General features: G+C 41.2%; 1 protein-coding gene across 1 annotated transcript in view; it reads right to left on the bottom strand.

Annotated features, from left to right (window-relative positions):
- Window positions 1-2,015: 2,015 nt before the first annotated feature.
- The window catches only part of LOC126188949 (aquaporin-9-like), a 268,383-nt gene continuing 246,245 nt past the window's right edge, over window positions 2,016-24,153 (bottom strand). Inside the window, exons 6-7 of the mRNA XM_049930695.1 lie at window positions 2,353-2,472; window positions 2,016-2,262 (exon numbers count right to left, since the gene is read on the bottom strand). Coding sequence (XP_049786652.1) covers window positions 2,367-2,472 — 106 coding nt within the window. The 3' untranslated portion in view covers window positions 2,016-2,262; window positions 2,353-2,366. The remainder of the gene's footprint in view (window positions 2,263-2,352; window positions 2,473-24,153) is intronic.

Below are 24,153 nucleotides of genomic sequence, written 5' to 3'. Positions count from 1 at the left end.
AACCTAGATGTTACCACATCATTAGCTATGTATGGCACATGTTTATTTGGGCTGTTTTCAAATATTGAACGAATATAGTGTGGGTAATTTACATGCCATGAGTCATGCTGCCTCAAGATATGCACAGAGTACCCTACTGTAATACTTGCCATACAGTGTTTAAATGTTAACATATGATTATAGCTCTTAATGAGTAGATTATGGCTGCATTTTTAATTTTTAAATTTGGTGAATAATTACATGAAAAACTGAAAACAAATTTTTGTTGCCCCTGAAAGCCGTAAGTCAGGCAGCCTGCAACTGGGAGAGTGCACCATGAACCAGGCTAGTTGGTTAGTAATATTGATACCCAACACTTTGGTGTCCCATGGACTGCACTGAACATTGCATCGTTGCCATCATGAGTGTGAAAGGAGGTGGTGATACACATTCCTGCTTCTAATTCACTGATTTATTGAAAGAATTTATTTACAGAATTTTAATGCAACATAAATAATGCAACATAAAAATCCTATTATTTCTAATTCCTTTGCTCTTTAGAGTGTAATAGTATGCTGTATACAAATGTATTCAGAAAAATTACTGATTGTACCACAGTGGCTAAAGGTGCACCAGGTCAGACCGGGGGAGAATAGGGGAGGTAATTTTTCATGTTCTTTTCAAAGAAACATTCCAACATCTACCATAAGAAATTTTGGGAAATCACAGAAAACAAAACTAGAGGGCCAAACTGGGATTTGATCCACCACCTTCCCGAATGTGACTTGAGTCTTACCACTGCACTGCCTCACTTGGTGTGCTCCCATTAGAAGTGTAGATATTTTGATGACGTGACAATCTTTAAAAATTAGAATACTGGGATGTGTAGTAAGTTCATGCATGGAGAATTCTGATGTACCTGACCATAAATTAAATAATTGCTGGGCAGTATTTATCTTTGCAAGACGTAATTTTTAGTACTACTGACAGACTCACTTAAATATACATGAAGTTGTACTAACTTTTGGAACTATTACTTCATTCCTCAAGGAGGATAAAAAGGGAGGTAAAAAACAAAGGGCAACTCACTCAGACTCCAGGACGAAAGGAACCTGCATATTGAGGGGACTAGAGGAGACAAAACTTTGTCTACAGATGGCTCGCACTCATGCTGTGGTCTTAGAGAGCTGCCCTTTCTTTTTAAGCTTCTTCAACCCACTGTCTTCCCACTGAGGGATGCACTATTACTTCCAAAAGCAAGGCTAGTGTAGCATACTTTTATATGTGTTCGTCATTACTAATGCACTTTTCACATCCTGAACGTAAGTGCTGGCCAGTTATTATGTCTCATAATTTATTAGAAATAGTATATCTTTTAGTCTATAGTCACAGTTTTTTTTTATTTTGCCAACTGGCTACCAGTTTAAGTACACAGAACCATCCTCAGGCCATTCCCTAGCGCACAGGTGTCATGCTCACTTCCAAAGTAGGTGTTTCATATTTAACACTCCTACTATACTTGGAAAGTGAACATGATGACTGCATGTCAGCAGTTGGTCTGAGGATTGTTCTGTGTACTGAAAAGGATTGTTCTGTGTACTGAAAATGGTAGCCAGTGTGCAAAACAGTATGTTGAGAATAAGTTGTAAATATGAAACACATTAATGATCAACCTGTGCACCAATACAGCTTCTTTCTATGAAAATACCTCCTGTCTGTTGACATAAATTAACAGTGAAAGGAAGTCACTACCCTTTGAGATTGCTGGCTACTGCCACCAGCAAATCTGAATAACATACACTGGGCTAAAATCAGAAAAATCTATTCTTAAAGTCTGAATAATATGAAAAGAGAAATTATATAATGCTCAGTAGATTTTTTTTAATAAAAATCAATTTAATATGAAAAATACATGGTTTATTTACATATATTTCCCTTGAATGTAACAATAAAATCATTAAATATCTGAAATGTCTAATATTTCCTATTAGTTCATAAGCAAAATTCTCAGAAGAAGTTTGCATATATAACCTGTCTTAGAAGTTGTACATTTCATTCTATTGGCTAGTTATATTATACGAAATAAGATTTCAGTAGTATATAAATATATTCCTGAGTAGTTGAACACTTTCTGTGAGATTCAGTGCTGCAGTATATGCTCTTTGATTGACTTCTCACAAAATTTGTCATTTGTGTATTCACAAGTGCAGGTGCACACACAAAATTATGCTGGTGTATTTTCAAATCAGGAGCCAGATCTACTGCTGTTTATAGTGTCTGGACCTATAAGCATATGTTAAAACACACGTTACTCAGTATATTACAGAACAATATGCTTTCTACAGAATAATCAAAACACATCACTTAACTAACCTTTAATGATCCTATTAACTCTTGTTGTGATGCATTTCCACAAAAAATACATAAAAAAGTGCTCCTAAAATACCTCCAAGATGGGGACCAGCAATTGGTACCCACCAGTAATTAGCATACCTTAAAAAAAAACATTCAGGTAATTCATGATCTCCCAAAACAGCAAATGTAATCAACAGTTATAAAAGCTTATGCATATTTATCCATCCAGCTGTGTAAAAAAATATATAGACACCTATAAACATAAAACAGATTAGTGCAAATTTGTTTTTGGTTGGGATCCACCTGCAGAAAACACCATTTTTTCTTCTTTTGCACAGACATGTTTTACTGAAGTTACAGCATTATCAGTGTTTTTTTATTTTCTTTGTTATTACTACATGCTGTGCTTTTTGTGGTTTTCTATGTTTTGTGTTATAATTATTTTTCCTTCACAATTTGTCATTTTTTTCTGGCTTCCCCATTAACTTCATTAAGGAAAACTGCACTTTTTAAAGTTTAACTCTGACAGTGCCATGTTTGCTCAAGGTGGAGCCCATCCAAAACCAAATTTACTTGTAAGTAAACATGAATGCAAATGCTTTGACCTTGAAATGAATAAATTAGTACATATTACATGCAAGTGCAGGCCTTCTCGGCGAATTTCATATATGAAGTCTTCACAGGTTGTCAGCCGAGTAGCGTCGTCGTCTCGTAGCAATGTTTCGATGGAATGTGTCTCACCCCCCACCCCCCCCACCCCCACCCCCCCTCTGCCACCAACACTTTACCTGCTGAAGATGATAGAGACACATTCCATCTAAATGTTGCTACGAGACGACGACGCTACTCGGCTGACAACCCGTGAAGACTTCATATATAGTACATATCACACTTTTCCATATTATTTTCATTGTTACACTTTTCCACAATAGTTAGAAACAGATTATGGCTCAGCAGCATATGTGGAATGGTATACAGATTAATAATTGGGACAGTAGCTTGGCACCTTCCACTGTGAACACCTGCAGCTGATAACTGTGGATGTCTTTATATGGAGGACAAAAAGAAATTGAATTCTCAGCTCAAAAATCAGTGATCAGACTACGAGCAATAATAACCACAGTAAAAGAAAGAACAGAAATGAGATTATTGCAAAAAAAGAAAAAAAGATAATCAGGCTCAAAGACAGGAATTTGTTGTGCCTGTCATTACTTGCATTGGTTTTCGTAGAATTTTTATTCTCTTACTGCTAATCTGGTAGGTTAACCTCTGGATCAAAGAGATCAGTTTAACTGTATTTAATTATATTTCTCCTTCTGACTCTTTTCTCCACTTACTGTATTTTTGTTAGGCATTATGTATGTGTCTTTCATCTATTCTTCTTCTTATGCGAAGAGATCACAAAATCAACATTCATTAGCCTTTCTTTTAGCATAGTATTCTTTCATGCACAACTAGTAAGTTTGTTTCTGCTGCTCTGTGCATGTCTGTTGTTTAGTCCCTCTCTCTTTTTCCTCAAAATGTCATTAATTTTAATATGGATTACATTATCAAACAAAATACAAAAAACACTAGGCAAAATAAAACAATGGGAAACACAGTATGGTATAACAACATTGAAATAGGGTAGATTCTATTCACCACAAAGAGGAGAGATTGAGCAGCAGACAGGCATATTTAAGAGTTGGGTTGGGTTGTGTTGTTTGTGGGAGGAGACCAGACAGTGAGGTCATCGGTCTCATCAGATTAGGGAAGGATGGGGAAGGAAGTTGGCCATGCTCTTTCAAAGGAACCATCCCAGCATTTGCCTGGAGTGATTTGGGGAAATCACAGAAAACCTAAATCATGATGGCCAGACATGGGATTGAACCACTGTCCTCCTAAATGCGAGTCCAGTGTGCTAGCCACTGCGCCACCTCGCTCGATCATATGTAAGGTAGATTCAAAAGTAGACTAAGCTAATGGAAAAAGTCTTTCTCAGACATAGAAAAACACACAGACACACACATTCATACACATGCAACTCACACAAGACCGAGCGAGGTGGCGCAGTGGTTAGCACACTGGACTCGCATTCGGGAGGACGACGGTTCAATCCCGTCTCCGGCCATCCTGATTTAGGTTTTCCGTGATTTCCCTAAATCGTTTCAGGCAAATGCCGGAATGGTTCCTTTGAAAGGGCACGGCCGATTTCCTTCCCAGTCCTTCCCTAACCCGAGCTTGCGCTCCGTCTCTAATGACCTCGTTGTCGACGGGACGTTAAACACTAACCACCACCACCACCAACTCACACACATGTGGCCACATTCATTCCCAGGGCTCAATCAGGCAGTCAGGCATCAGCACCCTGAGACAACAGTGGCCATGAATGTATGAGTTGTGCATTTATGAATATGTTTGTGTGCACATATTTCATTCTTGGTAAAAAATATAGAAAATAAGTAGTTATGGGGATGGTGGAGCAGGATACAAGGCAGGAAGAGGGGCCTTGGATAAAACAGTGTGAGTTGACTTAGTGGATCTAGCAGTTCAAACGAGCAGATACTGGAGGTTAGTGAGTGGGGTGGGGGAGGAGGGGGATACTGCTGAGGTAAAAACATGGAACAACATCTAGCCATGGATGTTAAGCAAGTTAGCATCAGGTGTACAATGTTCATACAAGAAGAAAGAGAGCAGGTGACATCATTTTTGATTAAGGTAAGGGGTCTCTAGATTTGTGTAAAGTGTTTGACACAATCACCCACACTACACTTATTGATAAACTTGAAAGGTATGGTATTCATGGATATGAAGCCAAGTGGATAAAATCACACATCAGCAACAGAAAGCAGTATGTGGAAGCAGAAACCGGATGCAGATCTGAAATCAGAAATATTAAGTATGACATGCCCCAAGGATCTGTACTTGGCCTACTTCTGTTCAACCTATTTGTAAACAATATTGATGTAAGCGAGAAAGATAAAAAACTACTATATGCAGATGACATGTCACTAATGAATGTAGAAAAAATTCTGGAAACACTGGAAAGAAGTGTGTCTGTGTCAACAACTAACACAGCATAGTGGCTTATACAAAATGACTTAATTTTAAATCTAAAAAAGACAACGTTCATGGTGTTCACAAATAGAGAAAAGGAAGAACACACAGATATATTTATAGATGAAACGAGTCTAGAAGAAGTTACCACTATTTAATTTTTGGGAATTACAGTTGACAATAAGCCCCAGTGGAGTCAACACATAATGTTTGCTGTAAATTAAGCACTGCAATATTAGTTGTGAAACAGCTTGCACATTATGCCAACAAGAAGCTTCTATGTACAGTGTACCATGCTCTATTTGAGCCATACCTGCAATGTGGAATTACTGTTTGGGGAAACTCCAGCAGCAAAAATACAAAAAGAATATTTACATCAAACAAGAAACAAAGAGACTCATGCAGAACTGTTTTCCATAGTCTAAAAATACTGGCTTTTCCATTTCTATTCATTTACAAAACAATATCATTAATAAAAGGAAGTGCAGTACTAGAAAGAAATGCAGGCATTCATACATATGAAACAAGAAATAAAGGCCAACTGAGAAGTATACAACTCTGGCTGAGAGTTGCTGAAAGAGATCCTCGACACTTGGGTTTCAAACTCATAAAGTGCCTTCCAAAGAGTTTTTGCAGGACAATGTGAGGAAAAAGATATTCTAAAAACTTTTAAAGGATTATTTAATGGAAAAAGAATTTTATAGTGCAGAAGAGTACATGCATCAATGAATGAAAATGCTGCTATTACTGTTATAGAGGTACTGTAACTAATTGAACATATTATGATATGTAAATAACATGAGAAAATGAATACTGAGAGAAAAATGTAAATGTGAGTGTAATGTAGTATGTAAATTTCAGGACTTAAAAAATGAGTGAAAAATGTATGCAACATCATTATAAGTATTGCCACTTTGATGTATTAAATTGTAATAAATAATTTAAATATTGCAAGAAAATAGGTTTAAGTTGACTTATCCTATATTACAAGTACACACTTTGTACAAAATGTAATCAAATAGGACCAAATAAAAAATCAATCAAATCAGTGAAAAGTATTTTTCACAGAAGTCTGGTATGTTTGGAGGCTATTGTTTTAAGTTAAAGATCAAGGACCATGAATCAATCTTTTTCAAGCCTTATTACATTCCAATGATTGACAAAGAAAAACCTGTTGCATTACCACCATTATCAAACATTATCTTACACCTCTTGACGGTATTCTGTAGATGCTATGAAGATTATTAAAAGCTACTCTTGTAACATGAGTGTGACAGTCTTCACACATCTGATGTACATTCTGCACTGGAGTTGGAAGCCAAATTTTTTACTCCTTTTGTAATGTAATGTGTGTTGTGAAGCTCTTTTTGTATTTCTTACTAAAATGAGAAATACCGACCTATTACTCTACATGATCAGTTGACAAACTCAGATCCCGGATACTATCAAAACACTTAATTTCCAGATATGGTTTTTATCTAGAAAAATCATTAAATACCCTGCTCAACATATTAAACAATCTGCAGGTGCAGTCCATGTGTCTCACATTACACTGATTGTACTTTGCTTGCATAAATAAATAATGTACAAACCTGGTTCGAAAATATGTTTCTTCAAACTCTTAAAAAGGTTAATTATTACTTTTGTGAAGTTGAAATAATCAGAAAGTTATGTTGTGTATGCTTTAACAGTCCTGTAATTGAGAATAAGTGAGAGAGACCTGGTAATCTGTAGTGGTAAATGAATTATTTATGGCCAATGTAGTGTATCAGAATTGGAGCTTTCATACTGCTGTAGTTCAGTCCTTAGCAAATAAAGGTGACAAGGCATAGCAATTTAATATATGTTAAAGAACTGATGTGAATCCAAATGATATTATTTGCATAAAACAATATTATTGGAAAGCATATTTCATAAATGCCTTTGATTTTTTCTATTTTGTGTTGGCAGTGCAAGTGATGCAATATGCTAATGACAGAATATTCATTGTTGCAGCCCCACTGTCACAGCTTACATAACAGTCAGCGATCACAAGAAGCTCCTGCCATTCTCTGTTGGCAACCTCCGGCTCTTGTGGATGGGACAAACGCATTGTAAAAATTTAAAGAAAATGAATGAATTTATGCATCTGTAATGTAGTAGGTCACAGTTTAATACTCACATATGTTTTAATCCACATTCAATTCATACACACTGCTACAACAAGCTACAAAAAATACATAAGCATCTGTACCAGTGACAAAAATAAATTATATAATATAGAGAAAGTTTTTTCTCTTCCAACAAAGCGTATCCACCTGAATGAAATATTAAGAAAAATACCAAAAGACAAAGAAATCCCTGTCAAGTATCATGCTAGAAACATAGAGATTACCTTTGTAAAAATGTAAGTAGTGCTTGAGTACAGCAAGGCCATAAACATGATGGATGACTGTGTACAGGGAGGCGGTATCAAGAATGACAGCAAAAGAGCCAAGTGGTAGTGGGGTTGGGGGGATGGTGGAAGGGTGATGAAGCAAGTAGTTGGTGCCCTTGACACAGGATACTAGGTTTTGGGAAATGAGTTGCAGGTATTGGTCAAATAGCACAGAGGTTCCTGTGATATGAGCATAGTGTGGAGGATTACTGGGTTGGTTGCACCAATAATCACACACATTTAGCAATAGTTCATTTATTAACCTTAACACATACAAGAATCACAAAGAACTGAACTGAACATGGCGGAACAGCCAAAGATATAGCTCAGAGTCCAAAGATGAATGCATATCAATGTTGGTGTCAATTTCAACGGCACAACATAGCTCCCCCCCCCCCCTCCCTCCACCCCCCACAGTACGGAAATCTCCTGAGGGACCGGGGGGAGGGGGGGGGGGGGGAGTGACTATGGCGTCGGCAGGAGTGATCCGCAGGAGCTGGACCACGGTCAGCTCAACAGCGTCATCGGGGAGCTGTGTGGGTAGATGTCGTGAAGGAAGGTTTGGCCACCGAACCTGGAAGTCGTTGAATTGAGCCGGGCGTCGTACTGGGCGTGCTGGTTGTGTGGTGACAGGTAGGCCGGCGGTTTGAGGGTGGAACAGAGCGACGACAATGATGTCTCCGGTGGGCGTGGCAGACACATGAGGCATGTCCAGGTCAACGTTGGGCGGGAGGGGAACACATTTCACTAGGTGGCCGGGAATGGTGGAGGTTGTGTCATGAGCACTTGATGAAGAGAAACACATGACAAACAGTATTATTGAGATGCCATGGATTATGTCTCGGGGGACAGGCACAAACACCATGAGCAAGGGCATGTTCAAGATTGGGGGGGGGGGGGGCCTGAGAAACCTCGACAGGGCAAGGCAGGCTACGGTGGAGAGGTCGAAGGGACCGGCGAAGGGCCTGGCGGCAAGGGCGTGATCGTAGGTAAGCTCAATGTGGGGAGCATGTGGTCACTCGACAGAGTGCATGAGACTGGAGTAGAGGGCAAGGTCAGAGGAGAGCTTGTCGATTGGAGCTGGAAGTCACTCGATCGTGTGTGAAAGTCTGATGTGGAGGGAGTGGTTGGAGCGTCGTGAGCCAAGACGGTGAGTGGCGTGGTTTTGGCCTAAAGGGGGGTAGAAGGAAGCTCGACATAAGCAGGCTTAAGTCTGTTGAGAGAGACTGTTAACAGCTGAAGCTTTCATCTGAATGTCATAGGTGTGGCTGAGTGCCGGAGAACTCGGTAAGGGCTGGTATATGGAGGTTGGAGGGGAGCATGGACAGTGTCATCTTGGAGCATGACGTACTCGCAATTGTCCAGAGATTTTGGGACGTGAACCTTAGGGTAGGAATGGATGGCGGGCAGAGGGATATGGAGGTTGATGAAGTGGCGTCTGACACTGTCCACGAAGGAAGGTAAGTCAGACTGAGGAAGGGAAGTGGAAGAGCTCACAAGTTCGCCAGGGAGAACAATGTTCTGGCCTTATACGAACTCAGCTATTGTGCCTTTGAGGTCTTCCTTATAAATCGCATGAATGCCGAGTAGCATACGGGGAAGGGCCTCTGTCCATAGAGAGTCGTGGCATTGAAGAGCCGCCTTGAAAGTGTGGTGCCAGCGCCCGATTAGTCCGTTACTTTGCGGATGATATGCTATAGTATGGATGCACTGGATGCCGCAAATGTTACAAATCCCGTTGAACAGGGCCGACTCAAATTGTTTGCCCTGGTCAGTCGTGATGATAGCTGGACATCCGAAATGTGATACCCATGACTCGACGAAAACTCGAGCAACAGTTTCTGCCATACTATTGTGGAGGGGGACAGCCTCGACCCAGCGAGTTGTTCAGTCGATGGACGAGAGAACATAATGAAAGCCATTAGAGGGGAACAGAGGGCCGACAACGTCAATGTGAATATGCTGGAAACGCCCAGGAGGGATCGAAATGGCTCCGAGGGGGAGTGAAGAGTGCTTGTGTACTTTGCAGCATTGGCACATGATGCAGGAGTGTGCGCATTGCTGGCAGTCCTTGTTGACATTTCTCCACACAAAGCGCTCCGCTATGAGGTGGGCGGATGCACGAACACCAGGGTGGGCTAAATTAAGCAATGTGTTGAAGACAGCTCGACGGAGTGTGGTTGGCATGAGGGGGCATAATGTGCCCGTACTGTCGTTGCACCAGATCTCACCAGAAATGCCAGGAAAGGTGGTGCGGACGAAGTGTAGTGAAGAATTAGAGTCTGAAATCAGGTTTTGTGTTTCCTCGTCGGCGGGTTGGGGTTAGGCAGTTCAACGAAGTCTAGTGCCAATGGCAGTATCGCTCATGTCTGTGGTGATGAAAAGCTGCACATTGGGATGAGGATGCGTGATGATGCAGGCCTCAGCAAGAAGATTTTTGAGGGCAGTGAAAGAGTCGGTAATAGCAGGGGTCCATGGAACGGGTCGAGATCCAGAAGTGTTGGTGCCTGTCAAGGCGTCCGTCAGTGGAGCCTGAATCTCCGCAGCCCGAGGTAGATGTCGGCAATAATAATTAACCATCCCCAGAAAGCGCCAGAGCTCTTTGAATGATGAAGGTCTGGGTAGGTTTAGTATTGTTTGTACTTTCTCAGGGGGCGGTGAAATGCCGTCGGCAAAGACCCAAAAACCAAGAAAAGTGACAGCGGGTTGATGTAGCTGCAATTTATCCTGGTTAGTCTCGATGCCTGCTGCTGTGAGAGTGTTCATAACAGTTTGCACATGTCGAATGTTGACCTCAATGGAGGAGCTGAACACAAGAATGTCATCAAGATATGCAAAGCAGAATTTTAGGTCGAATAGCACTTTGTTGATGAAGCGTTGCCAGGTGTGGGTTGCGTTTTTCAGACCAAAGGGCATGAATCAAAACTGTAATAATCGGGGTGGTGATTGCTGTCTTCTTGATGTCTTCAGGTGCCATGGGGATCTGGTTGTAGGACCATTTGCAATCAATGACAGAGAACGTGGTCGCACCTACGAGGGAACTAGTAAAGTCGGCAACGTTGGGTATGGGGTAGGTGTCCATAATTGTTTGTGCGTTTTGTCAACGGTAGTCTCTGCACATGCGCCAGGACCCGTCTTTCCTGCGTGTCATATGTATGGGCATAGACCAGCTACTGGCAGAGGGTTCAATGACGCTGGAGCTTAGTAGTTCGGAAATCTGATTTTGAGGTCGGAGAGGCGCTCAGGACAAAGTCGACTGGAGATCGGGGGACCTGGCGTGAGGTGAAGCTTGTGAACCATGCCGTTGGTGATGACAGAAATGTTGCTGGCAGCACGGAAGGCGGTTTGTTTACAAAGTGTGGTGGGCGGGGCAGGCGAGGCATGGTCATGGTGTTCAGAGCGACTCGGCAGATCGAACAGGAGCCAAGGTGGCGAACTGTACCGGGAGTCAATGCGACAAGATGGCCGCCGGCCTGAAGCAGTGGCACTGTGGTCAGGTGAGCTCGGTAGAGCTTGTGAGCCGTTAGTGAGTCCATTGTCCTAGGGCGCGGCCTGTGGCAGCACGGTCGCAGGCGAAACGCTTGGCGCGAGTGCACTGTTTGTGTTGTCAGAGGCGGTTGCACAGCAGCACACAGGAGCTGAAGTTGCATAGTTTGAGGTGCTGTCCACAAGGGGCAGGGTAGGAGCCGTCAGTTCGGGAACACATGACGCTCGTCGCGCATGCGCACTTGCGTCCGGCCGAGTGTCAAAAGCTGCCGTGTTAGAAGGGTGTGGCCCTGTAGAACTGTCAGTACACATAATGGCAGTCTTCGTAGCACAGTTGCGAGGGGTAGTGGGAGATAAACACATGGAGGCTCAATTGCTGGGATTGCAAGCAGGTTCGGCGCACTTACTGACCTTGCTGTAGTGTCTGTAATTCCTTTGCTGCATCAGAGAGCTGGAGCTGTGTTTCGTGGAGTCAGAGTGAGAGCTCGAAGTTTTCCTTGCATAAGCGAGTGAAATGTTCAGGCTCGACAAACTGGAGCTGTGTTTTGTTGAGTCGGAAGGAGATCTCGAAGCTTTCCTTGCATAGGTGAGTGACATGTTCAAGCTCGAAAGGGCACTTGTGCGTGGTTTCTTGTAACGTCGTCGACAGAAATGAGCATGGATAAGATGAGCCCGGACCGATGTGTCAAGGGGAGGGTTGCTCGATGGAGCACAGGGGAAGTGAGTCTTGGACAGATGATGAAACATGGTGTTTTGCACTAGGTCTGGTGAGAGTTTGTGGTGTCACAAGAAGTCAATGCCTACTATAGGTTCGTCGATTTCGCACACTAAAAAAGTCCACTCAAGTTTGCAGTTTGCGGAGAGTGAGACAACGTGGGAAGTTGAACCCGAGCATTGTAGTTTTGTTGAATTCACGGCTTGCAGTGAAGTATGATGAGGGCAGATGTTCGACACACTAAGGGCATAGGCAGCAGCGAAACATCGGCACCTGTGTCCACTAGGAAAAGGTATCTTGACGAAATGTCTTTAATGTAAAGTCGTCTGCAATTATCTGGTCGTTCCCAGACAGAATGGAGCACTGGGGGTGCCTGTCATGTTGTGCGCAGGAGGCGGCACCCGGACCTACCTGTGATTGGCGTTTGGGAAGTAGCAGGGTGGTCTGCAGTTCCGTGCCGCCTCACCAAACCGTGTGTGGAAGTAACAGTACAGGTAGTGCGGTTGCATTTCCTGCGGAAGGTTTGTTGCCAGTGGTGGTGGCCGAGGTTCGGCGGCCGCAGCAGGTTCGGTTGCAGGAAGAGACATGACTGTGGGCGGAGCCGGTGACGTCCCAGTTGCTTGTTTACTGCTTCCTGGAGCGAGCGGAATGGTTTGCACAATACAACCCTGGCCGCGTCAGGACACAGGGCGATGAGCTTGAACCTGAGACTTGTCAGGTAGGCTGTGGCTGGTGAAATAGAGCAGTGATACATCGTGTAGCTTGTCAGCAATTGTCATTCTTTGCTCAACAGGTTCAGGAGACCTTTGAGCCAGAGCAGAGCGGATGTGAGGAGATAGTTTATCTGACCAGATGGCGAGGAGAGCTGTGTCAGAGAGTATATCGGCGCTGACCAGGGCGCGTAGCCGTCTCCAGAGGTGGGAAGGTTTGTCATTGCCTAGTTGCTCAACATGGAGCACTTGCCATATCGCTGCCTCAGTTGAGCGTGCAAGCTGACGTAGAACTATCTTTTATGCTAGAGTGTACCAGGTAGATGAGTCTGGGGTGCCGACCAGGTCAGCAGTCAAGTCCTCCTGGTCGTGCAGGTGGGTGATGAGGCACAGAAACCTGGCTGACTCGTCGAGTTTGTAATGGTCAAACACTTCGTCCACAATTTTGAACCAGGTTGTTGCTCTGTCACGATTAAATGGCGGCAGTGTCGGTAAGCATTGTAGAATGTTCGGCAGAACAGGTTGATTTGAGTTCGTCGGGGCACTGCCTGAATCGAGCTGTTGTTGCTGTAGTATTCCACGAGAGTGTGCCTCCAGGGGATGTGGCAATGACGGCTGTTTGGGTGGCAGTGTGAAGGTGACATGCTGAGGTTGAGCGCGATCCATCGCGACTCGGAAGCCCGACGTGGGCGAGACACCATAATGTGTCGATTGCGGTTGCAGAAGCTCAGCACATTGCGGGAGTGTTCGGATTGACGCGTCACGGAAGACCGACGCAGATGAGGCACCGAGATGTGCCGAGAACGGTAGTGGAAGCTCGACTGGAGCCGGCTCTGGGGCGACAGGTGAGAAAATGTTCAAAATTTGAGAACGCGTGTTAGTCCGCGGAAAGCTCGACATATGATCAGAGCCGTGGCCACCTGTGTTGCAGGGAGGCTGCAGAGGTGCGGGCTGTCCAGAAGCACAGTGTGGGAAATGATGTCAAACGTGGGATGGAATGTGTGAATGTTCACTGTTCATAGTCACTCCACTCAAAACGATGTGCGGATAAGGTGAATGTCGTGGCACAAAACACTGAGGCATAGCAGTGGGACGGAGGTGGAGGTCAGGCACAGATAACAAGTTATTGTTCCTGTTGCAGACTGAGGTATCAAAGGAGGAAGGCATGTGCTGATGCTGAACTGAGGCAGGTGCGGGTGTGGTCGGATGCTGAGGAGGTAGACCTGTGAACGAAGCAGTTCCAGCCATGTGGCAGGTATCCGTGTGGTTCTGCACGGATTGCGGCATGGGAAATCGTTGTCCTGGCAGTAGTAGGTTGTCCAGCGAAGCATTTGCAGAAATAGGCATTGGTCCCGCACTTCACGGAGATCCGTAAGAGGTAACTGCACAGTCGATGAGGGAGGGCACATGTGGCGGGAACAAAGGCGTTTGATAGCCAGAGTCATGCGGACTCCTAACCTCACTTATTGTTGCAGGCTCGAAAACATCTGGTGAAACCAGCGGAATCATTGAGTGAGAGGCATCGTGTTGCAGTCCTGGCAGGTGTACATCACCTGCAACATGATGCATGTCGATCACAAAATCCAGCATTAGGCGTTGGGCCGAAGTCATTGTTCGAATGCTGTGACAATGTGAAAATAACCGACACGGAGATCGCGGACACAGTAAAACAGCGAAAACGGAAGATGTTACAACTCAGGGTCACCAGTGTGGAGGATTACCAGGTTGGTTGCACCAATAATCACACCCATTTAGCAATAGTTCATTTATTAACCTTAACACATACAAGGATCACAAAGAACTGAACTGAACATGGTGGAACAGCCAAAGATAAAGCTTAGAGTCCAAAGATGAATGCATATCTATGTTGGTGTCAGTTTCAACGGCGCCACAATAGTGATCAATTGTAATGTGGCATTTTGCAGATTTAGGAAGCATTTTTGAAGGTGGCTGAATTGAAGGTGTTTGAGATGTGGGAGAAGATAGATTCAAGGGAAAGGTTTGGGATGAGCCTTGGTGGCTATGATGGACTCATGAGATCGTATCACTTTGGTTGGACTTGTAAGTTAAAGAATCAAATAAAGAATCTGACATTCTGCCAGATAATCACTGTGATTCATCACAATATGACCATGGTGGTGCCTTTGTATACAGGAAGTATGAGCAAATCAGATTCCTTCCTTGTTCTTGTCATTATCAGATATGTGTCAATTTGTGTAAAAAAAAACAACAATTAATTAATTAATAAAAGCCATTACGTTAATGCCTAAGCTTGTATAACCTCCTACATTTTTAATTCAGAGGATACAATAAAGCCAACATGATTCCACATAGAGTATGTGAAAAAACTTGTCATTCTACTAGTAGCAGTGTACTATCAGTCACTGGAGGAGTGAAATGTTCCTGATAACTGGAAGAGACTGCAGGTCATTCCTATTTTCACGAGGGGTTGTTGAACAGATGCACAAAACTATAGGCAATCTGTTGTAGAATTTGGAACATGCTTGTGTATGACATTTCTGAAGACTGAAAATCTCCTTTGTAGGAATAGGCATAGGTTTTGAAAACAACAATGATGTGAAACACAGCTCGCTCTGTTTGTCAGTGAGACCCTGACTTCTGGGAGGCATTTGATACAGTTCTGCACTGTTGCCTATTTTACAAAATATGAATGTATTAAATATCAGATCAACTGTATGACTGGATTCAAGAATTTCTAGCAAACAGAAAACAGCATATTATTCTGAATGGAGAAAAGTCTTACGATGTGAAAGTAACTTCAGACATGCCCCATGGTAGTGTTATACAACCACACCTTTTCACAATGTGTATACATGACCTAACAGATAATGTTGGAAGTTCCATGAGCCTTTTCATGGATGATGTTGTACACTGAGATGTTGCAACACTAGAAAGTTGTAGCAAAAGGAAGATCTACAGAGGATCTACACTTGGTGCAGAAAGTGGCAATTGACCCACAACACAAACCAATGTAACGCATTGTGAACACATAGGCAGAAAGACCCTATACTGTTTGATTCCACATTTGCAGGAGAGTGAATGGAAGCAGTTACTTCCACAAAATATCTAGGAGCATGCATATGAGTTGGTTTTAAGTTGATTATTTGGAAGAACCATCAAGAAATATACTCCATCAACAAAGGAGGTAGCTTACCAAATACTTGTTTGACCAACACCTCAATATTGTTAATCAGTATAGGACCTGTACCAGATAGAACTGATAGAGGAAATGGAGAATATCCAAAGAGGAGCAGTATTTTTCATTTAGTGAGCATAAAGTGTCACAGAGATGTTCAGTCAACTACAGTGTAGATGCTGCAAGAGAGGTGCTCTGCATCACAGCACGGTCTACTGTTAAAGTTCAAAGAGTGTACATTTCTACATGAATCAACCACTGTGTTGCATCCTGCTGTGTACCTCTCACAAAAAGACCATCAAGATAAAAATAGACATACGAGCCTAATGAAGGCTTACTAGCAATTGTTCTTCTCACAAACCACATGCAACTGGAACAAGTAAAGGGGAAAGTGATATTTGTACACAAAGTACCCTCTACCACACACCATGAGGTGGCTTGCAGAGTACAGATGTTCATATAGACCCAGAAAGCTTTATGTTATTAAATATGAAGGTTATACTTGTTCTAAATAATGCTACAACATGTTTTCACTGTTCCTTTCAATTTGAGTCTCAAAACTGACAACATGCAAATAAAATACACAGAATTCTTGGTAACAATGGCTTCAAAAATTAAATTATTCTGGATACTTATATAGATTACTAATCACAATTAATTCACCACATTTGAACATTGTAAGTACAACAATATAGAAGTTACAATTTTTTTCATTTTAACTAAAATGTTAAGAAAGTCATGTGGCAGATATCGTAACTCTCCCCTCCCCCACCCCTAACATATATTTTTTTTCATGTACTATGCTCCTGACAGGCAGGTTTCACTGATCACATCATGTGTTCTTTGTTGTTCCCATGATTAGGAGGAAACTGACAGACCACACAATGGACATATTTTTGTTTGAGAAAAATAAATAGAATCACCTCAAAAACAAGGAAGCTATACTTTTCTTCTGAAGGGGACCTCAATGGTCTTGTTTGTGATTTAAATTTGTTGAAGAACCTGGATGAGCATTTAACTTCACAATTAAAAGGACAAAATATTTTTCTTTGCTGCATGAAAGTGAGTGTTTAGCATGACCAATATGTAGTTTTGTCTGACTATTTCTCTAATGAAGGTGATATGATATTTTGTAATGATATTGAGTTTATTATGGAGTGCAACAGCATGAAGTCAATGTCACAGTTCAGAGGCATAACTAGAGTGGAGCCATGGACAATGACCAGTCTGATCAGCAGTAATGACAGTTTCCCCACTGAGCTTCCATGACTCAATGGCCGGGTCACTCACAAACCTCCAGGAAGTTTCTACAGTGTTGACCCACTACTCTGTGATGACACCATGCCTTTGTCAGTGGTCCCTGTTTGACACATTGCTGCTTCACAGAGAAATACAATGGCTTTCACATAGTAAGGCCCAGACAGCTGCCTTTAATCCCACATGGGGTCAGCCCATCACCGTCAAGCAGCTGTTTAACAACCAGCCTGTGCTGGACAGTGCAGTGGCAATGATGCAGTCACCACAGCCATCACTGGGTTCTGAACCTCTGTCCATTGCCTGACCACCTGAGTGCTTGGACAGCTCTGCACTCTGCCACCTTCACAGGCTACAACATTGGGGTGCAGCCACCCCCACATCTTCTGAAGTTTTACACAGGACTCCTTTGTCCTGGGGAGGAGACACAGTCTTCCATATTCTAGGTGACATCAGCTGATGCCAGCTGTCTCGAGTAGACTGGATAACACAGAACTTCCGTGGACACAGCAGTTCCATGACCACTGGGAGATCAACACATAGGAAGATGTCATGTTGGTGTACTAGTCATGCTTGCCAGGGATCAACACTAGTGGCATCAAAGACTGATGAATGTAAGTAAACAATAGCAACTAGTTCCCTGTAATCTGCCCACCCCCCTCCCCTGCCAGCTGCCTTCTTCTGCAGTACTGTTCATATATTGTTTGTTCATAGATTTGTAAGTTGACTAACCTTGTTTCCATAGTCTCTTCTTGTTGCTTCTTTGGTAGCATACCACCCTGCAGTCATAAAGCTGAAAGGCCTTAATGAGTACTGGGCTGTACACAATACCACAGTATTAATTTCAATTTTCTATGTATTTATTATCCTCAATTTTCTATTAATGGCTTAATGACCAGCTTCTCAACTTCATAAGATCAACAGCACTCAACCCAGGTCAGCACTCACAAACAAACAACAGTCCAGTGGCAGAATACAAAAAATAAATTACAAAGAAAATAAATTACAATGTTACTGAAGCACAATGTTTTAGAAAAACTCTCCAAGAATCAATAGTAGCACTAACAAGACACTAAAACAAAATGACTATGTGTGACACAAGGTGCAGTCCATCTTTACTCTATATGTCACAGTTCACATACTGCCTTGCAGTAATTTATCAGAGGAAAGTGCATAGTAACATTCATTTAGTCCAGTTCTTAATGAAAGTTATCACATGCAGCAAACACTTGTTCCACAGCCAATGGTGGTCAGGCTCTCCCACCAACAACAACACAATTCAGCAAAAACATTCTCCAGTCTGAATTAAAGTCTTAGGCACTGATATTACTGAGTTTCCATGGATTCTATACTCATGTTTTCACAGACTAGTTGCACATCGTTGTTCTGTAAGTAATTGCTAGGAGCATACTAGACATACTTGTTGGTCGTTTGCTCACTCAACTGGAAGTGACTAATTTGAGTGATGTCCAACTATATAAAAACTGAAGTATGAACAAATTGTTATTTCAGAAATCACACAACCATTTGAAAAACTGCTATTTTTGGATTTTGCTACTCAGGATGGACTTTTAGTATAGATAAAAATTTGGTTTGTGAAATATGTGGTGCTCTAGCAATTTGGAAAAGTTTGGGAACTATTTTATGTTTCCCTTTCAGAATATCCTTTTTGTGAGTACAAGCAGCATATTGAAATTCACAGTAAATTAAGGAAAAATATTAATAAATGGCTTAATCAATTAATGAAGTGCATAGATATCAGGTCAACAAAAATATAATGGCAAAAGTCAGAATCTAACAAGCAAAGAGGCAAAATCTCGAACTGAAAATGTAACTCCTTCTGAACTTTACTGTTAATTTTTTTGTAAGTCAATTAGTTTCACAGAATTTGAACTACGTCACTGAAAAGTCATAATGCCAGTCCTCATAATTAGTGGTCACACTAAGTCTAAAAATACATATGAGCTCGAATGATATCTGCTGAGCCACACTGTAGTGAAATGTTTAATTATCTGCTATTTTTGATTAGCAACACTTTCATGAAAACAACACACATACATCAATTACCTAAGTAATTGTATGCATGCAGGATGAAGATTAGAGGAAGAACAAAAAATTGAGTTATTATCATTAGTCGACATCATAACAGATGGTGTAAGTCCAACTTGCTATTTCTCAGATTCCAGTAAAGTTAGTTTGAAAGCAGTACTTCTCCACAATGAGAACATATTTCCTTCAATTCTGATAACTCATGCAGTTAATCTGAAAAAGACATGTGATAAACATAAGCTGCTACTCACACTTATCTAGTAAGAGACATACATATGGTATATGCGTGGAAACTGCAACTAAATTCCGATTCTTCTTGATATTCAGCACATCGAATTGGGTCTCATCCTACACCTTCTAAAAGCAATGGACAAAACTGAACATAGATTAACATACAAGCAAAAGAAATTTACAATGCAGCAAAAATAAGGGAAGAAATATTTATTGGACCTGAAATTAATTAATTAATATCTCATGAACTTTTCCTTACTTTTTCAAATGATATCTTTCACAAGCAAGAAATATTTAGGAAACTGAAGGGCAAAGAACTAATATGATCTACATCTACATAGTTCACAAATAACCATACTGTGCATGGCAGAGGGTACCCTGTACTGCTACTTGTCATTTCGTTTCCTGCTCCACTTGCAAACAGAGCAAAGGAAAAATGATTATCTATATGCCTCTGTATGAGCCCTGATTTCAGTGGACTTGTTCTGCAGTCAGCTTCAAATTATGGTTCACTAAGTTTTCTCAGCAGTGTTCCTTGAAAACAAAATTGCCTTCTCTCCAAAGATTCCCATCTGAAACCCCAAAGCATCTTTGTAATACTTGTGTGTTGTTCAAACTCACTGGTAACAAATCTGGCAGCCTGTCTCTGAATTGCTATGATATCTTCTTTTAATCTCACCTGGTGTGGATCCCAAGCCCTTGATCAGTACTCAAGAATAGGTCACATTAGCATCCCATATGTGGTCTCCTTTACAGATGAACCATACTTTCCTAAAATTCTCCCAACAAACTGAAGTCAACTGTTCACCTTCCCTATTGCAATCCTTACAAAAATGGTTCAAATGGCTCTGAGCACTATGGGACTTAACATCTGAGGTCAGCAGTCCCCTAGAAGTTAGAACTACTTAAACCTAACTAACCTAAGGACATCACACACATCCATGCCCGAGGCAGGATTCGAACCTGTGACTGTAGCGGTCAAGCAGTTCCAGACTGAAGCGTCTAGAACCGCTCAGCCACACCGGCCGGCCAATCCTTACAAGCTCATTCCATTTCATATTGCTTTGCATTGTTAATCCTAGTATTTAACTGATGTGACCGCATCAAGCAGCTGTATTCAAACATTATGCTTTTTTTTTTTTTTCCTACTCATCTGCATTAACTTATACTTTTCTACATTTAGAGCTAGCTGCCATTCATCACATGAACTAGAAATTTTGTCTAAATATTTTTTATCCTCATACAATCACTCAATGAAGACACCTTTCATCATACCACAGCATCATCGGCAAACAGTCACAGATTGCCACTCACCCCATCCACAAGATCATTTATTTATATGAAAAATAATAGCAGTCCTATCACACTTCTCTGCAGCTCTCATAATGATATCCTTGTCAGTGATGAACACTTGCCATCAAGAACAGTGTACTGGGTTCTGTTACTTAAGAGGTGTTCAACCACTCACATATCTGGGAAACTAAACTGGCTCTCATTGGACACCATGTCAAACGCTTTTTAGAAATCTAGAAATATCAAATCTGCCTGTTGCCCTTCATCCATAGCTCACAGGATATCATGTGTGCAAAGGACAAACTGAGTTCTGCATGAGCAATGCTTTCTAAAACCATGCTGTTTTGTGGATAGAAGTTTTTCTGTCTCAAGGAAATTTATTATATTAAAACTGAGAATATGTTCAAGAATTCTGCAACAAACCAATATTAAGGATATTGGTATGTAATTTTGTGGGTCCTTTATTTTACCCATCTCATATACAGGAGAAAGCTTTGCTTTTGTCTGGTCACTTGGGACTTTGCACTGGGTGGGAGATTTGTGATAAATGCAAGATAAGTAAGGGGCCAATGCCACAGAGTACCTTTTGTAAAAGCAAACTGGGATTCAGTCTGAACTTTAAGAATTATTTGTTTTCACCTCTTTCAGTTTTTTTTCTATGTCTGGAATTTTGTACAGGAGGATGTTACATGTCACTTAAACTACAATTCTCGAATTATCATCTAGGCTTCTTCCCAGATGATGTGGGCACTGCTAGTGAGGGATGTGGAGAACGGTTCCACAAGGACATTTCTCAAATGGAAAGGCATTATAGTGTCAAATAAAGCATTGTAATGTTGTCTGACAACTGCTGGTTATTACAAAGTATTGCAGGAAATCAAGAAGGAAATATTTTTAAGTATGATTCTTTACTTTTCTTTACTCTTATGTTACTGATTGCTTGCTAGATACATAGCAACATAGGCAGCTGTAAGCACTTACAAAACCAGTTATTACATAAAGGCCAGTACAGAAATTCTGAAGTCAGATATGGATTCAGGGCAAATTATTTGCTATGTACAGCATATATAGCAGAAGAGACCCATCTGCAGTCGCTGTCCATTTCCTCCATGCTCACTACTCTCAGATTCCCACAGGTGGTTGGACATATTTGTGCATCTGCACTGAAGAAGGTGGATCCATTCCCCATCTAGGTGAATTTGTTCTTTTGGAGAGGTCCAAAAGAACAGACACCACACATTCATATAAATTATTATTGATATTAAATCAAAATGACATGGGCATTAATGAACAAGCCACTGCATGAGTCCCTTATTAAAGGCATCTCTTCTTTACATCATTTGACATAGAGAGTTTTTGCTGTTGAAACTAACCTTCTATTAACAATATGAAAATCTTTTATGCCTTCTGCCACGATTGTAAATTTCCATGTTTCTATTTGTGGCCCTAATGTCTTAAGTCACAGAGGAAATAATGACATTAGCTGCTAGTGGGAACTGATTTAAATCAATGGGGAAAGTTGAAAATTTGAGCCAGATCAGGCTTTGAACTCGGGTCTCCTGCTTACTAAGGCAGGTGCAGTGATCACAGCACTGTACAAACACAGAGGTCATCACAACTGCACAGACTACCCTAGCACGCCTCCTGCCAGACCCAAATTCTCAACTTATCCACACACTAAAGCTGTAGTGCCCCTTGCCTATTATCCTCATTACTCATGGAATTCTGCCAATTCCTATAAGAGTTCAAATGTGGTGTGCATCCACACTGAAGCAATCATCTTTCCCCACTGACTTAAATCAATGCTCATTGGCAGGTAATGTCATTCACAATTGCTGCAGGATCAAAATGGTATCTGTTCTTTCAGATATCTTTGAAAGAAAAGAGGTGGCATAAACATGGGAATACTGTTTCACTTTCTCTAGAATCCTCCAGAATCTCTTCCACAATATGGAAACCTTTTCTATATTGGCGTGGCAAGTCCCATCCCACAGTAATATTCCATAAGGCAAAAAAAGGTATACTAATCAAAACTATACAGCTTTTAGGATTGAAGAATTAAGATTTGGTGAAAATTTCCTTAATACATATAGAGTGGTCATTATTTTTTTGCAGACGTGATAGACTTGCTGCTTCCATGAAAGTCATTCTGAACAGAATTTTGACTGGATATCATCACATAATATTTTGTCTATTTGGACCACTCAGTTTAAAGAGAATAATATTTGTTTTTTTCCTATGTTTACTTTCAAGTTGATTCTTTCAAAGTGGGTTCATGGATTTTCAATAAAGTTTTGAATATCTTAAATAAGGCTGGGCTCACTGAATGCTCAACGGACTTCAGATGTACCATTGGCATACACACTGATCAAATACTTACCTGGAGAACTTGGGAAACCATAACCATATGAATGCACATAAAATGGAGCCCTGAGGAAAACCAAAATGTATTTATCTTTTTCTTGACCATACCCTCTCCAGTATCTCTCCATTATCATATATAATTTCTGTACACTATTGCCTATTTTTTAAATATGTTGCATGAGTTTTTACAGTGACACCACACATCACAATTTTTCATTAGAACGCAACATGAATTACTCTAAAAAACTCTTTTGGGAGGTCCAGGAATACCCTCACTGCTTGGGACTGTTCATTTATTTTTTCAAGCACATAGCAGAAAAATTGTACTGCCGATGACACAGTACTTCAACTTCTTCTTAAGCCAAGCTTGAAATCACCTAATATGTCAGCCTTGTTGTAATGTTCCGAGATGCCTTTTAACACTATTTTTTCAGTCAGTTCTCTGAGTGTTGAGATACTGGGTAGATCAGAACATGCTTCATTTCCCCTTTTTTACACTTAGTTTCAACTTGCCAGGGACTACACCATCTTTGAGACACAGTTTATTAGATGAACTAATGGTCTCAGTAGCTCATGTTTGCATTTGTTGAACAGATATAGAGAAATTTGTTCTAATCCTGCTAAGCTGTTGTTGCTGAGGCTATGAATAAGCTGCAGAATGTCATCTGTGCATACTGCTTGTAGTATACTGCAGTACCATTTGTTAATCAACTCACTCACATGTACGCTTTCTATCTAGTTTTGTGCAGACACCATTTTCAATTGTATCTATACAGTAATTAAAATATTGCTGACTACAAGGGGTACAGAAATGACATCAGTGTTTCAGGTAATTATACATTATAAACTTTAGTTTCTGTTCCATTGTTTCTCATTTTATTTACAACTGACCAGGACCGCCTTGAAACATTATCTGAGCTTCATATCTGTGGGCTAACTCTATCTACTTTTAATCTCCTGAATTTTTCATGTAGCTGATATCTGTATTGCTTGTAGCTTTCTATATGTAACTTAGAGTTAGTCTGTCTTACAAGCTATATATGTTTTCCATTTTTTCTTCCAGATCTTTCATTGGAATGTCTAATGGCACAAGTTTTGATTTTAATGG

Source organism: Schistocerca cancellata, chromosome 5, assembly GCF_023864275.1.
Source record: "Schistocerca cancellata isolate TAMUIC-IGC-003103 chromosome 5, iqSchCanc2.1, whole genome shotgun sequence".
Taxonomy (NCBI): Eukaryota; Metazoa; Arthropoda; class Insecta; order Orthoptera; family Acrididae; genus Schistocerca; species Schistocerca cancellata.
The sequence above is the reverse complement of the archived record's forward strand: the minus strand, read 5'-3'. Positions and strand labels throughout refer to the sequence as shown.